The sequence below is a fragment of the Labrus mixtus genome, chromosome 14, assembly GCF_963584025.1.
Source record: "Labrus mixtus chromosome 14, fLabMix1.1, whole genome shotgun sequence".
NCBI classification, from domain to species: Eukaryota; Metazoa; Chordata; class Actinopteri; order Labriformes; family Labridae; genus Labrus; species Labrus mixtus.
This window is the reverse complement of record NC_083625.1, coordinates 20,258,218-20,272,958: the sequence shown is the minus strand read 5'-3', so window position 1 is coordinate 20,272,958 and position 14,741 is coordinate 20,258,218. Positions and strand designations below refer to the sequence as shown.

The 14,741-nt window shown below is 41.1% G+C and overlaps 1 protein-coding gene across 1 annotated transcript; it reads left to right on the top strand.

The window, feature by feature from the left end:
• The first annotated feature begins 13,538 nt into the window (after positions 1-13,538).
• LOC132988717 (olfactory receptor 6X1-like) lies at positions 13,539-14,483 on the top strand. The gene has a single exon (XM_061056290.1). It carries the CDS (start codon positions 13,539-13,541, stop codon positions 14,481-14,483), a length of 945 nt encoding a protein of 314 aa, XP_060912273.1.
• Positions 14,484-14,741: the final 258 nt, after the last annotated feature.

Below are 14,741 nucleotides of genomic sequence, written 5' to 3'. Positions count from 1 at the left end.
TCTAATTCATATAATTCATGAAAACACCTGTTGCATTACGATTGCTCTTTTGTCTTTCAGGTTGATGGAAAACTACACCAACAACAACTTGACGCTCCAGCTGGAGGGGTTAAATGTCTCCAAGGATTCCCTCTATCCTGTCTTTTTCTTCTTCCTTTTCTCCTACCTCTTTATTATGATTGCAAATTTAGGTATTGCTTGTCTAGTTTTCATTGACGAGAACCTTCACCAGCCTATGTACCTACTTTTTTGCAACCTTCCTTTTAATGACATCATTGGAAACTCTATCATGGTGCCTCGTGTGCTGATGGACATGTTGCGGCCGCCTTCTGAGCGCCTCATCAGTTATTCTGAGTGTGTTGTGCAAGCTTTCACCACACACATGTTTGGTACCACATCCCACACAGTGCTTATGATCATGGCCTTTGATAGATACGTGGCCATCTGTAATCCTCTGCACTATACAACAATAATGAGCAACAGAATGGTGATGAAGCTGACAGTTTCTGCCTGGGGGGTGGCTTTTGCATTGGTTGCGATTCTTCTCGGTCTGACCATGCGTCTGAACCGCTGCAGGTCTGTGATCATGAATCCTTACTGTGATAATGCCTCCTTGTTTAAACTATCCTGTGAAAGTGTTTTTATTAATAATGTATATGGCCTCACTTTCACTGTGGTCTTGCTCACCTCCTCTATAGGAAGCATTGTTCTCACTTACACAAAGATCACAGTAGTTTGTCTGACGAGTAAGAACAAGTCTTTGAACAGTAAAGCCTTAAAGACCTGCAGCACTCACCTCTTTGTGTATCTCATCATGGTGTTTAATGGAATGTCTATCATCGCTCTTCATCGCTACCCTCAGTACTCAGACTACAGAAAACTCTGTACCATTCTGTTTCATGTCATCCCTGGCAGCCTCAATCCAATTATTTATGGCTTGCAGTCAACAGAGATAAGGAAGTTATTTTTAAAATTGTTTAAAGAGCCCATATTATGCCCTTTTGGGCTTCGTATATTTAATCTATGTACCTACTTTTGTACGTTCACAATAGATAAAGTCCAAAAAAAGTGTCTGTTTTAATGTACTGCTCCTCCTTGCTCCCTCTACGCTCTGAGTCCGTCAGCTACGCGCTACTGAGCCCCCACTGTTAGACCCCACGTGGGCCAAGTCTGCTCTGATTGGTCTGCCGATCCGCTCTGTCGTTATTGGTCAGTTGCTCAGCAAGCTTCTCGGAAATTTCAACATGAGCTGCTGGGCTTGCCACAACGAGCCAATGGCCTTAGATCAGTGATCTCACACTGACAATGACACCACACTGACACATTTTTTTAGAGGGGGTCTAGAACCGAGCGTTACATGCAGCTAATGCTACAGCTAACAGGAGGACGTAGGAGAAGCCGCGTTTCCGCGGACTTTGAATTTTTGCACATAGATGTACCTAAACATACACAGGACACTTGGAAAACACACTGAAGAGCATATAAAACCAGAAAAAGCATAATATGGGACCTTTAAATCCAAGAATGTTTCACCATTGTAATTGATAACTTCCATGCATTTTTTTTTATATATATATTTATATTTCTAATAGCACTGTATTCTATGCTCCTCATTTTGTTAGGTATAAACATGACAAAGCTTCTCTAATCCAAATGTCTGTATGTTGAGTTTTTGTGTGTTGGCACAATAATGGGAAAACCAAATGCTTAAAGTAAGAAAAGCTGATCCTGGAAATCAAAATTATGGTCACAATACTGATTGGTTTGAAAATAAAAAAATATAAAGAGGAAGTGATAAATGGACTTGAGCTTGTTATAGAGTTTTCTATTTTGGACTCATCAAAGGGCTTTTACACAGCAGGACACACCTACCCATCCACACATTGATGGCAAAGGCTGCTTTGCGAAGTGTCCATCAGTTTTAGCTAATCCCATTCATACACATTTATATGCCGCGGAAGCAACTTGGGTTTAAGTGACACATGGGAGTCCTTGGGCTGGACAGCCTCTGTATTTTATTTGATTTATTTAACCTTTATTTAACCAGGTAATTAACCCATTGAGATCAAGATCTCTTTCACAAGGGTGACCTGGCCAAGACAGCAGCAGCACACGTCATAATAAATATTACATGATTACTGAACATTTGTTCATAATTTAGCTTTGAATAAAAACATTTGTGCACTTCTCTTCGCACATATACTGTACATGGGGCACACACAAGAGAATTTGCAGCAGCAGCGCTCCGCCTTTTTTGTAGCTGAAGATTGTTCAACTTTTCTGAGTGCTCTGTTGAAGACACAGACGCTCTTTTCAACATATATGATCATCATCCAGGCAAAGTAATTTGGCAAGCATTGTGGTCATAGAAAGAAACAATATCAAATACAATAAAAAGCAACAGAACAGGGTTGGTCCAAAAGTATTTGTTTTAAAGAGACGGTTAAAGAAACTGAGACTAGAGACAAGAAGCAGATGCAACGCTTTTATTGTCAGCCCACAAGAGCTTCCAAAAGAGACACGGAACAACGTAGACAAAATAGATTTATAGCTACAATATCATAAACAATCTTATCACTCTTTGTGGTTCAACAGTTTTGGTTAGACAGCTCTAGGTGGGAGACAATAAGGGCAGGACTGTTTGGAATAGCAACTGATGATCTAGTAGTCTAACACCAAGCCAGTGTGCATAATGGTTAAGCAGCCGAGGAACGGAGCAGGAGACTATAACCACCAATTCACACATACTCCGTGCGCGCCGCGGTCCGTCAGCGCCGCGTACTACGTTGTACTTAGCATCCGGTCAATTTCAAAATAAAACACAATATACAGACTCGTGATCGTATTTTTCATCACTTTATCAACATTACGTCAAAACAGGTACCGAATGTACAACAATGCATCCTCAGAAAGACAAAGCAAGTTTGCATGTTTTTCTCTTTATTCCCGCGGGATCTTGTAGTTCTCCTGTGATGTGTCATGGGTGCGCTCCGCTGCGCTGACGTCCCAGAAACGGATCCAGTGTGAATGGGCGCGAGCCGTCCAACGGAGCAAAACTGGGCGCTGAGTATGTGTGAATTGGGGGTCAGAGGAGACTAAGCATGGGGCTCACAACTTTTTCGGGCAGGAAAAAATGAGCACTCTACCAATGCTGCGAGCACTCTCTACCCATTGAAAACAACTAAAAGAAGACGCTGGCGCTGAGAAAAAAAACCCTAGGTTGACACGGGGCCTAAAGCAGTTTTCATATGCACTCCTGAAAATATCTAGATAATTTCAGGAGGACTCATCTGGATATTCTTCTGACTTAGTTGTTCAAATATGCACCTAACAGTGGGAGACTATCCCTGTCAGACAGGAAGAGGGCAGGTGGTCTTCTGAGTTAAGACTTACTTAAAAAAAAACAACGCAGAAGTAGCAGGCAAAGCAACAGAGTCCGCTATACAATGCCATAAAGAGAATATTTGCCTTTATATTAATGGTTCTGGCAGGAGAAACTCTGGGTGAAGTCCGAGCCAAATATTTGGCTGTTTGCTTTCACACATACATTTCACACATTTTTCAGGAGTTTTCTGCAAGTATGAAAGCCCTATTGCACCCCCCCCCCCCCCCCCCCCCCCCCCCCCCCGTACAGTGTGTGATGAAGACCTGAACAATTTAGACCAAAAGTTTTTGGAACCTGGCTTTAAACATCTTTATTTCTGTTGTATAAATGTGCATGTTAACAAGGATGTGTATGTGACTTCTGGGGCTTTTGTTGATAGCCTCAAGTGAAAACTCAAGGAACTGCAGTTTTTGCACTTCCAAATTGGCTTCATTTTTCAACACCAGAGTTTGCTGCTTGGGTACCAGATCAGGATGAGAATTCACTACAAGCTCCTGAGCAGCTGCAAATAGGTAGCAGATATCGAATTCACCTTGGGAATGCTTCAGGTTTGGATTAAAGGACTGCTGCCATGTCAGAAGGTGGAGTGTCTGTTTCACTGGGCAGTTAAAGGGATACTTCACCCATTTGCATGAAGCTTTGTATCATTAGAACCTGGTCGCATTTTTGAATGGTCGTGCATCCCGCCCTCATTTTCCCCTGAGATGGGAAATCTTTGTATTTCTAAGTCTGAAAAGGAGCTTCCGTTGACCTATCACAGATCAGTGGGTGGGACCTCACTCCCAGAATCGAAAGTTAACGTCCACCATATTGCTTGGAAGCTATGCAAAATCTCTATGGAGAAAGCTGATAATGGCGAAAAAAGCTGAGATGGATGAAGAGGATTTTGAAGGTCTTGTGCTCGAACTCGATGTTCGTGGCTATCTCTACGAGCCGCAATATAGCGGCGAGACGGCTGCTGTCGACAGGCCGGTCTTGTGTCTCCGCTGCTGCGGCCGCTGCCCGCTGAACGCAACAGCCGCCGCCGAGACACAAGACCGGTCTGTCGGCAGTAGCTGACTCGCTGCTATATTGCTATATTGCTGGCTGCGGTAGCAGCCGGGACATGAGGCCTGACTGTCGGCGGCAGTGAGGACGAGGAGCCCGGACCGGCTCGAGCTGGGGCGGACTGGTAGTGTCGGTGCTCTCACTGTTTGTCTATGGACACAGACATAGAGTCTGTTTTCTGCCAGGAATTTCCAAGATGCCAATTCCTTCTGGAAGAAATCTCGGAACCAGTAGAGGAAACGGCCGTATGTGTTGAAGTAAATATGTCTGTAAATAGAGGACCTTAGTGGGAGTGGCCTGCGGTGCTGTGCATTCTGGGAGTTGGTGTCTCTCATCCACACGAGCTAAAAAGACACTTTCTGCCTTTTCTCGGCCAAGAAGGCATCAACTTCAAAATGTATTTTACATTTCTACTACATATATGACCCAATGTCAATACAGATTCATGTTTCAATGGGTGAAGTATCCCTTTAAGGCTCTGTGTACCTTAACAATTGAGGTTCTGTTGGAGTTTTTGCTGCTTCTACTCCTGCCTTAGACTTTCCTTGTATGCACTGCAAGGGCATGCCTCAAAAGCACGTTGGGCAAAACAGCGTGTTTTTAAAACTGTTGCCTGGCTGCATACACAACAGAGTGACTAAATGTGATAGCTGTAATGGAAAATTGACTCAGACACTGAGTTCTTACTATCCTATTGGATGGAAGGGGGGAAAAACACATAATAAGCTGAGATTTTTGGTTCATGATATACTGAAAAAAAGGAAACAGTACAGTGAATACTGTTACGGCAACACTGTCCTTAGCAAGGCTGTCAAGGTAGTCTTTAAGCTTTGCTAGTCTGCCTAGTATTTGCAACCCTCTTTCACCTATGCTCTTCCTTTTATGCTCAGCTGAGACACTTTCGGCCAGGGTAGCAGACAGAGGTTCATTGGAGTTTGGCAGCTGAGACTTTGAAGTTAAGCAGCTAAGGTTATGGGATTCTTGACGGCTAACAGTACTGCTACCTCTCCAACCACTCTTGATATCGAAGTTGTAAATAAGAATAATAAAAGTCCAATGGAATGGTTTCCCGGTTTTACTGTATATAGGATTTGGGAGGGAATGCAGCTGTACACAGATATGTGTGTTACCAGCCATAGTTGTCATCATGGATTGGAATAAGTTTATCACAGTTGCAGTTACAGTTCTGTACCTTAGGAGCAAGAGATACCGCCGTCGCCGTTCCTGGGTCCACCCCATCCTCGAGACCCGCAAGCAACACGGGGAATATCACTGGCTGGCGAAGGAGCTTTGTCTTGATGGACCAATTGGTCCAGCCGAACGACTTGCTATTTGTATACGGTAAAATATATTGATTGTTGTTTGTCTCCGCCATTTTAATAATATATAATTTTAAGTGCGCCAGTTTTTATAAGTGCATGTGGTAGGCATATCATTTGTAAAAGTTAAACTGTAAAAGTGTAGCTAAAGCCACCTTCATTATTTAGCCCAACCATTAACTTATATTCAGCATAACAGGCTATTAATTATGTCTTTATTTATTTAAACTTGAAAATCATTGATAGATTAGCCCTCATTCAGATAAAAAGGATAAACAATGAGCATAAATAAATAAGCATATAGGCTACTGTGTGTGTGTGTATATATATATATGTATATATATATATATATATATATTATATATAACGTAAACTACATTATTACTAGTACATTAGTACTGTACAAACAAACGGTACAGTTTACATTACTTGTGCTTTATTTTCCATAGTGCTATACTCCTACTCTTCATCTGAGAGGGAAATAGTACTTTTTACTCCAATACATCTGTCTGACAGCCTCAGCTAATTTTCAGATCACAGTTTTCCACAACCTTGCAGAGTATATCCAAATGTGCTGGTTTTGAATGTTTGCAATTTATTTTATTGTTTTGTAATTAATTCTAATGTATTTAAGGATTGCGTGTTACTTTATGGCCTCTAAATATAACTTAGTTTTCCTTAACATTCCCCTCAAAATATGAATTGTATACTTCACATTTGAAGCTAATTTAGGTGTTATAGTTTCCAATCTAATTACTTTAACTAGCTAGATGGTTACAAATCTAGTTTTATCTGCAATTCATGTAGGCCTGTAAGGCATTTTCTGACATCTGTTTATTCTTACCTCTCAGATATGAAGAATACCCGATGAAAAAAAAGCATCATAAACGAACCACAACAACCTTCAATCTCACAGTTCATGGACACCCGTGCATGGCAGTACAGTACAAGTCATCCACAGCAGAAAGCGATCACTAATGCAATACTGTCTGACTTGGTTATCGATTGCAACATGCCACTGTCTATTGTGGAAAACAAGAGTTTTCTGCACTTTTTACTGTAGTCAACAGTAAGTACAGCCCAGTGTGTCGCAGAACACTGACATCAAAAGCAGATAACCTTGCTGCAGAGAGACGTTTAAAGTTAAAAACTCAGTTGAGCAACACAGACCATGTTTCACTTACTGTGGACATTTGGTCTGACAGAAAAATGAGGGGGTTCCTTGGTGTCACCGTGCACTGGATAGAGAAGGAGGAAGAGAGGATACAGCTGAAGTCCAATCTGTTAGCCATTGACACATTCAAAGGGTCACACACAGCTGAAAGAATCTGTGAGCAATTTGAGGCCATTTGCGATGAGTATGAAATAAAAGATAAATTGGACTACATTATCAGTGACAATGCAGCCAACATGCGGAAAGCGTTCACTGAATGCTTCCCCTCCGAACAAGAAGATGACGTGCATGACGAGGATCATCTTGATGACCCTGAGCTCTGGCATGACCTAACCCTGGAAGATCAGCAAACAGTAGATGCTGCAATGGGTAAAAAACAGCGCTTGCAGTGTTTTTCGCACACTCTCCAGCTAGTGGTGGGAGACGGTTTAAAAGAAACAAAAGTGACAGCTCCTTCTCTTTCAAAGTTATCAAAACTCAGCTCACTGCTGCACATGAGCACGACATTTAAAGATGTGTTTGATGCTGAATTTGGGGAACTAAGAGGCATCCCTGCCTCTGTCAACCCAAGATGGAACTCAACACTGAGGCAAGTGAAGGCTGTTCTCCACTGTGATCATCTTAAGCTTTGTCAAGGTCTAGAACAGGCTGGGCACAAGGAGTTGTTATTCACAGCACGGGAGTGGAATCTGTTGAAAGAGTTGGTGGACATCCTTAAGCCATTTGGAGAAGCCACAGATTTGACACAGGGGGAGAAGATGGTCACATTTAGTTCTGTTGTTCCCTCTGTCCTGTCCCTCAATCACCACCTGGAGAAGCTGGAGCCTCAAGTGCGTTTCCTGAGCGGCCTGGTCAGGAGTCTTCAGGCATCCCTGAACAAAAGATTTCTTGGAATATTCATCAATGTGAAAATGGCGAGGACAGAAGATGGAATCACTGCCCCCTTTTCCGATCAAGTCTACCTCAAAGCAGCTGGGTTGGATCCAGCCTTTTCGCTAATGTGGGTGGAGCACCATGTTCTGGTCAGTCGTGAGGTCAAGACGGAGGTGGCACAACAAGTCAAAGGTAAATATTATTGATTTTAATGAAACTTTTATTTTCCTCATTTGATCTTAATAATTGATACAATTATACCTTTTTGGTTTAATACACAGTCACACTGGTCTTGTTATTCCATTCAAAGAAGAAAATAAAAGATAAAAAAGCATTCATGATTTGTGTAAAGTTAATATTTTATATGTCTGTTAAAATGGCATTTAATTTGATGGAGTGCTAATGACTTGTTAAGGACTTGAAAATCAAAGTTAAGGACTTTTGACACGACTTGGGACTTGCCTGTCATTACTTGGGACTTGACTCGGGACTTGAGACCAAAGACTTGAGACTTACTTGTGACTTGCAAGACAATGACTTTGTCCCACCTCTGCTACTTGGTGCCTGCCAACTCTGCTGTCATGGTGGAGAGTGAGCTTTTTCTGATGGCAGGGCGAATGATGGGGCATTGCTTCATGTATGGTGGTCCCGGATTCCCTGATGTCAGCCCAGCCATCACACATGTTCTGTGTGGTGGTTCCATTGACAGTGCTACAGTCATGATTGAAGACTGTCCTGATTGGGACATCCGTGAAACAATACAGTTGGTAAGGTGCTTATGGCTGGAGAAGGCCATGTTTCTGCCTAGTTCACCAATTTCATAGAATACTGTTACCTTTCCAGGGTTTATGAGACATTTTGATATGTTAGAGGTTACAATATTCTTAGAGTGGCTTTTCAAAAGTGTCCAACACTGTTTTACTGGAAAATATCTATTACTTTTTTCTTTTTTTCCCCCTGCTTTTCCCCCACCTTTTTTTCCAATCAATCTGCAATTGACTGAAAATTCTGAACTCAAAGGTGAAAAGCGTGACAGTGTTGTCAGCCTTTGCATGGCGTGGGACCTTCCTCTTCCAACGCTGAATAACACGAAGTGGCTTCATGACAAGCTGCTCTTGCATGTGGTAAAATTCACTCTGTTTGCTGTGTTAAAAGGTTAACTATTAGTTTTACATACAGGGGCATCTAAAAAATGTAGAATATCATGGAAAAGTAAAAACTTTCTGTTATTTAATTCAAAAAGTGAAACTTTCATATATTCTGGATTCATTAGACAAAGTGAAATATTGTAAGTCTTTGTTTAAATCTCGATGATTGCTTTATTAGCGGCCTTCAGCTCGGCTATATTGTTGGGTCTGCTGTCTCTAGTAATTCTGTAAGTAGCCTAATTCTTACTGCTCACAGCGCAAGAAAATCAGAACTGTGGTATCTCAAAATATTGAAATATGACATGGCAAGACCAATCAGACAAGGATTTATAATATAGAACTTCTGACCTGTTTAAAGGCTGAATATGCAACATTTTACACATAAATGTAGCAGGAATCAAGTAAATCCTCTTAAAATAACTCTGTGAGTCATGACTGTCTACAATGAGTGTCACACCCGAGTCCCACTGTCTGTGATGTTTTCAGAGCCGTATCTACAGCGTGTTAAAATGGACAGGACGGCGGGCCGGCTCATCCCCTCGTGTATAAAAGTTGTTTAATTGAGGAACTAGAGAAAAGAAGAATAACATACTGTACTCAATGCTGATTTGAATGCCACTTGAGAGTTTTTAGATCACGGTCATTCTGTGTAAATTGACATGCAGTGTGAAGATACGAGCGTAATAAAGATCGCTAGCATTTGCATGCTAACACAACATTGCAGCACGAGTTGTTTTGGTTTCATGCTGTTGCACAAGGGCGACATCTACTAGATCAAAAAGTTGCATATTCTTCCTTTAACAGTATGTTCATTTATGCACTTAAGGGCTCCTTTTGAATGTATTACTGCAACAATGCGGCATTGAGGCAGTCAGTCTGTGGCACTGCTGAGGTGTTATGGAAGCCCAGGTTGCTTTGATAGCGGCCTTCAGCTCATCTGTATTGTTGGGTGTGGTGTCTCTCATCTTCCTCTTCATAATACTCCATAGATTCTCTGTGGGGTTCATGTCAGGGGAGTTGGTTGGCTGATCAAGTACAGTAATACCATGGTAGAATTACTTAGAGCAGGGCTCGACATTATAACTGGCCTGGACGAATGATTGACAGAGTGGCTGATTGCATGTTCAGCTGGCCCGCTCGGGCTGAAAAAAAAAGTAGTATCCTCAAGTACTGGACTTCTGTTAAACATTTCGTGCTACTTGAATTTACTTACTTTTCATGCAGGACTTTAACTTGTAATTGGAGTATTTTTTTCAATTTTATATCGGTACTTCTAAACAAGTAAAGAATCTAAATTCTGTGTATCAATTATCCATCTTAAGCAAATTTAAGACCCCTCATCCCTATTTTTTATTCCCAAGTATAAGTATTCTTGAGACCAGTCTCTGTCCTTGCAGATGATTCTTTCACACATCATGGCCAACGCTGAATCCAGATTCGGAGTCTGATGATGAGGATGACGTCTCTGTCGAGGCTCTCCCTCAGGTCGCGGCTTACTTTTGGACTTTTATTGGACAAGGTACATTTCTTATATTGTTTTTCATAAATGTCTTTCAGTGGCCATCTCCCAAGGGCCTCCGCTTGCTTTGAGACCATCAAGGCCTGACAACCTACAAAGACTTTGAGTCTCACTTGGTTGCTGCCACACAGGGTTTGGTCTTGTTTAGATGCAAAAACAAGGAAAAAGTTGGACTTTGGTCCCTAATCTTTAATGTTGTAATTTTTTATCATAAGGGCTCTCCTGAAAAGTTTGTAATTTGTTATAACAGGATTAGAGCAGTTCATGGTTTCAACCACTTACCATTACACCCAAGGTTCTGACTGTTGTAGCCACAATTTAAATTGCCTGATTTTGCTGCAGTCTTTTAAATACCGTAAAATCCGGACTATAAGATTAGGCCTCACAAAACAACGTAAGTGTAACATTTTCTCCTCTTTGTTGTTCTTTTAGTTGTATTTATTTACTCCTGTAACTTTACGATGTAGTGGAAGTCCCCTTTGTAATTTTTCAAAATAAAAGCACATTATATTTGAAGACCGGAAATAAAGACACTGAGGCATAAGGCAATAAGAAAAGTAAAATAAAAGCATCACAAAGAGCAGTTTTATAATCTTTTGTAACTTTGTCTTGTTGTATGATGTGTCAGCTAACATTAGTTATTGGACATTAAATGAAACAGTATGTGTTGATTTGCTAGAGGGTGGTAATATACTAGCATTAGAAGACCCGCACTTTTAAAATCGCTGCTCCACCCCTGGCTCTGGTGCTCTTTTAGTTCAGTTTGTTTTCACTTTCGGGAGTTTGCATTCCTACTAGCTACAGTACGGTAGTTGAGCTCTCAGCCTGCAGGGAAAGTTGTGAATCAGAGGCACAAACCCCTAGCTTGCGAGTCGCACTGCCCGACTCCGCTGGTCACTCTTTAACTTTAAAAGGACACTCGACAAGGTTTATTTGTGCTCTTTTGATTGAAAGAGTCCTATAATTATTTTCAAAACGGTCAGCAAGTCAGTTTGTTACAAACACATTTTAATTTCTTCAGCCATCCATAGTATATAGTATATTAATTGTCACAGCAATACCATATATATTTTTTAAAATCCACAATGTAAAAAAACAAAACAAACACTCTTAGGGTCTTCAACTCACTGGGTGCTATCGCTGACTGGTAGTACATAAGATGAATAGCTACTGAGGCACAGTGCGGGCAAAGCGGTACGCAGCCTGGCAGCCTAGCCTGTGAGCCTGAGCTCAGGGCAACAAACCCCCAGCGAAGGTATTTGCAGATTGTCACACAAACATTTGAGTATATGTGCAGGCATTTGTGGATCTTGCATGGCAGGAGTGTTGCAAAAGTCACATGTAAAATGACAGCCAATGGAGAGGCCCACCTCAGTTGTAAGCGATGATTTGTGTGTATTTTCAGGACTTACAGCTGAAAAAGCTCACTGCCATTATCAAATAAGTAAACATTTCAAAATTGGTCTACATATTTGCAGATTAGTACACGCATTTGTGGATCTGTGTGCATTTGTGGATTAGTGTGTGCATTTGGGGATCTTTTTACGCATTTGTGGATCTGTGTACGCATATTCAAATAGTTTTCCCACAATAATTGCTCCATATGTTTCTTTCTCTCCCTCAGCATCGGTCAGTCAGTGATTCGTCCGTGAATCATTCACCCTGAGTGTACTGTTGATGTTCAGTCAGTTATTTGTGTACTGAATGTACTACACAGAACGGTCGGGAGTGCCTGCTACCAGAGTCGCTCAAGACCGCCCCTCCCCTCCCTTTCTCATGTCTTCTTGAAGTCTTGAAGTAGGAAGTATTGCCTGCCAACGATTGTATTTATTAATTAGGTGTTGCGAAAATATATATGATTGTTTTAGCAGCTTTCAGTTTGCAAACTGTAGCTTTATCCAACTAAATTCTCAGCTCATTGGCTTATTCACGAACGGCCGTTCTCAGTACGATCGCGAGCAGAACTAAACGTTCGGCCGCGTTTCAACTCATTGAGTTATGATTCGCAGTCAGAGCTCGGCATTAAACAGGTCACCCCAAAGGTGGCCAAACAGATTCTTAGGGTAGCACTGGCCACCCGTTGGCCCTGTCTCTGCCTTTCTACAGTTGTTTTTCGGCTGGAGCCTTCATGTAATTTATTGACCTGTTTTTACTATAAATAGGAACGCAATTATTACTTTAAGTTTACTTTATTTATATTTATTGATTATGAAAACATGCCTCTTTACCATTTACTCTAAAAACAAATCTTTATAACATTTATTATGAAAAAAAAATAGATTATGGACTTAACTGAGGGAGGAATACAACAGGGACACGCCGAGTGAATGTCATAACAACACGAGCCAGAGCAAACACGAACACAGCCAGTGATACAGGACTCTGACATGAAATAACTCTACATAACTAAATAGTTTGTTCCATAGCCAGTTAAAACTCTGCACATGATCTTGAACTTTAAACAAATAAAGAGCAACCTTTTTAGGTACTTCTGCTTATTCTTATATCGAAAAAACAAGATTTTATTTGGATTAAAGGGGCAATATTCATACATAACATGTATCAAAGAAAAGCATCATCACTCAATTTCCTCCTTGAATCAAGTTTCCAACATGGCAAACAAACAAAATGTTTTTCCATGTATTTCCACCTGATGGGGCCTGAACAGTACATGTTTTCTTATCGAAATGTTCAGGTGTCCCTTAAGGACAATGAGGTCCATAAAACAGACGGATGACGTTAAACTATGGAGAGGAGAGGAGAGGAGAGGAGACTGATGCACTGAGGGCTGATAGATGATCACAAACATTTTACTGATGTGAATCTTTAAACAGTGTTTGATACTAATCTGTTTAAAATTTATTCCTGTATGTAAGGAAACATTATTACATTTATTTGAGAACTGTACTTGACTGTAAATACTTTTTAAGCACTTTTGTTTAAATTGGATGCTAGAGAGTGACTTCTTGGTGAGGAATAATCTTCAAGTCTGTTTTTCTCTTTTACTGTAGATGTTTTTTTTAAGTTTTGCATGATGAATTTTTCCGTGTCGGTTTTGAAGAGACAAACTCTGATGGAAAACTACACATTCAACAGCCTCACACTCCAGATGGAGGGTTTAAACGTCACAAAGGTAAACAAGTACCCCATCTTTTTCTTTCTGCTCTTGACCTACGTGTTCATATTGACGGCCAACGTGGGCATTGTGGTGTTGATCTGGACGGAGAGAAGCCTCCACCAGCCAATGTACCTCCTTTTCTGCAACCTGTCTATTAATGATGTCATGGGGAACTCTCTTCTTGTTCCCCGGGTGCTAGCAGACATACTGGTGCCTCCCTCTGAGCGCCTCATTCACTACTACGAGTGTCTGATGCAAGCTTTTACCACACATATGTTCGGCACCAATGCTCACACAGTGCTCATGATCATGGCCTTTGACAGATATGTGGCCATCTGTAATCCTCTGCACTATACAACCATAATGACTGATAAAATGGTGATAAAGCTGACAATTTCTGCCTGGGGGGTGGCTTTTGTGTTGGTGGCCATTCTGCTGGGTCTGACCATACGTCTGAACCGCTGCAGAACTCTGATCAAAAATCCTTACTGTGATAATGCCTCCTTGTTCAAGCTCTCATGTGAAAATGTGTTCATCAACGACGTCTATGGCCTCACGTTCACTGTCATCCTGCTCTCAGCCTCTATCGGCAGTATAATCCTCACATATTTGAAAATCACAGCAGCCTGTCTGACCAGTAAGAGCAAGTCTTTGAACAGTAAAGCCTTAAAGACGTGCAGCACTCACCTGATCCTGTACATGATCATGCTGGCCAGCGGGATGATCCTGATCACCCTCCATCGTTTCCCAGAGTACTCCGAGTACAGAAAGATTTCAGCCATCCTCTTCAACGTCGTCCCTGGCAGCCTTAACCCCGTCATCTACGGGCTGCAGTCTCAAGAAATACACAAGTGCGTGTTTAATATTTTCCACTTGAAAAGAGTGACACCATCACTTTAACTCTGAAGTTCATATGTGTGAATAGTAATTTACCAGTCTCTTCTTTAACCTATGGAAGCGATTATTGATGAGAATTCAAATGATAAAGCTAATTTGAAAATTAAAATGCATTATCAGAAATGCTTTTTAATTTTGTATTTTGTTTGTGTATTATTTGACTCCAAAATAAAATGATGATTAATTTATCTAATTTGAATTTTAGTTTTCAACTTCAAAAATGCACATTCTTTGACTAAATTAAAATTAAGAAAATTACAT